Genomic DNA, 1014 nt, shown 5'->3' on the forward strand with positions numbered 1-1014 from the left:
TTTGTTGTTCCTTACGGCATTGCTTGTGGTTCCTCACCGTGAGAACCTCACGGAATTACTTTGCTTACGAGCTCTGGTGTACTGTACTTAGTCGACCTTCGGACTAACGTAGTACGTTAAACGTACTGTCGAGTTCACTAGTAATAGCAGAACGATCTTGGTCACTGAGTCAGTGACACTGACAGTGACCCACTGTAGTTCTCCTCTCGACGGACTACATTTCTGGTAGCAGCTCCTTGTTGCTATTACTACAACTTCGTTTCCCTTAAGCTCGGTTATCCCTTATCAGTGGTTAGGACCCTCCTCTACGTGCTTGGCTCTCAAATTGAGAGTCTCAATGTCGTCACCTGATAACGATCTTGGCATTCAGAAGAAGGATCTGTCGCTCATTGAAGAGCAAGCAAGAGCAGATGCTACTGCTGCTGGTATGGACGACGATGCTACTCAGTATCACATACGGTTGGCCGTTGACCATGCCAGAGACTACAACGACCTCTTTGACGCCTTGTCAACTCGGGCTGAGGCTGGTTCTGTACGCCCTCAGGCTCCAGTTATCGACAGTGGCCACAAGGAGGAACTTCGTGTCAATCTGCAAATGCCTAAACGATACAGTGGTACCACCGACTTTGCTGCATAGTTGAGACGCTACGAGAACACTGCTAATGCTGTCGGTTGGGCTTCGTCTACGAAGGCTTCTCGCTTAGGAATGTACCTCACCGATGAGTTCTACGAGATGTGGGATCAGTACGCCTCTAAGCAGACCTTCGAGGAGGACAGTCGAATCATGGCATGATTATCATGCTGCAGATGCTGGCTCATCGACCAGCCGACGCTCTCTTGGATAACTTTCATGATCTTCGGTGGGCTCCTGGTACTAACTTCGGCACGTTTCTAGCGCGTGCTCGACGTATGTTGGCCGAATACGATAAGAAGTTAACTGATGATAAGAAGCTCTCCAACGCTTTCCTCGACCAGATGATTCTCAACAAGTTGATCGCCTTGGCCCCAGCTTCA

General features: G+C 49.3%; 1 protein-coding gene across 1 annotated transcript; it reads left to right on the forward strand.

Annotated features, from left to right (window-relative positions):
* Window positions 1–337: 337 nt before the first annotated feature.
* Pmar_PMAR026336 (hypothetical protein) lies at window positions 338–793 on the forward strand (the record flags this gene model as incomplete). Its single annotated transcript, XM_002773016.1, has 2 exons — window positions 338–611; window positions 705–793. 2 exons carry the CDS (start codon window positions 338–340, stop codon window positions 791–793), a joined length of 363 nt encoding a protein of 120 aa, XP_002773062.1.
* Between the last annotated feature and the right edge of the window lie 221 nt (window positions 794–1014).

This window comes from Perkinsus marinus, assembly GCF_000006405.1.
Source record: "Perkinsus marinus ATCC 50983 genomic scaffold scf_1104296959704, whole genome shotgun sequence".
Lineage (NCBI taxonomy): Eukaryota > Perkinsozoa > Perkinsida > Perkinsidae > Perkinsus > Perkinsus marinus.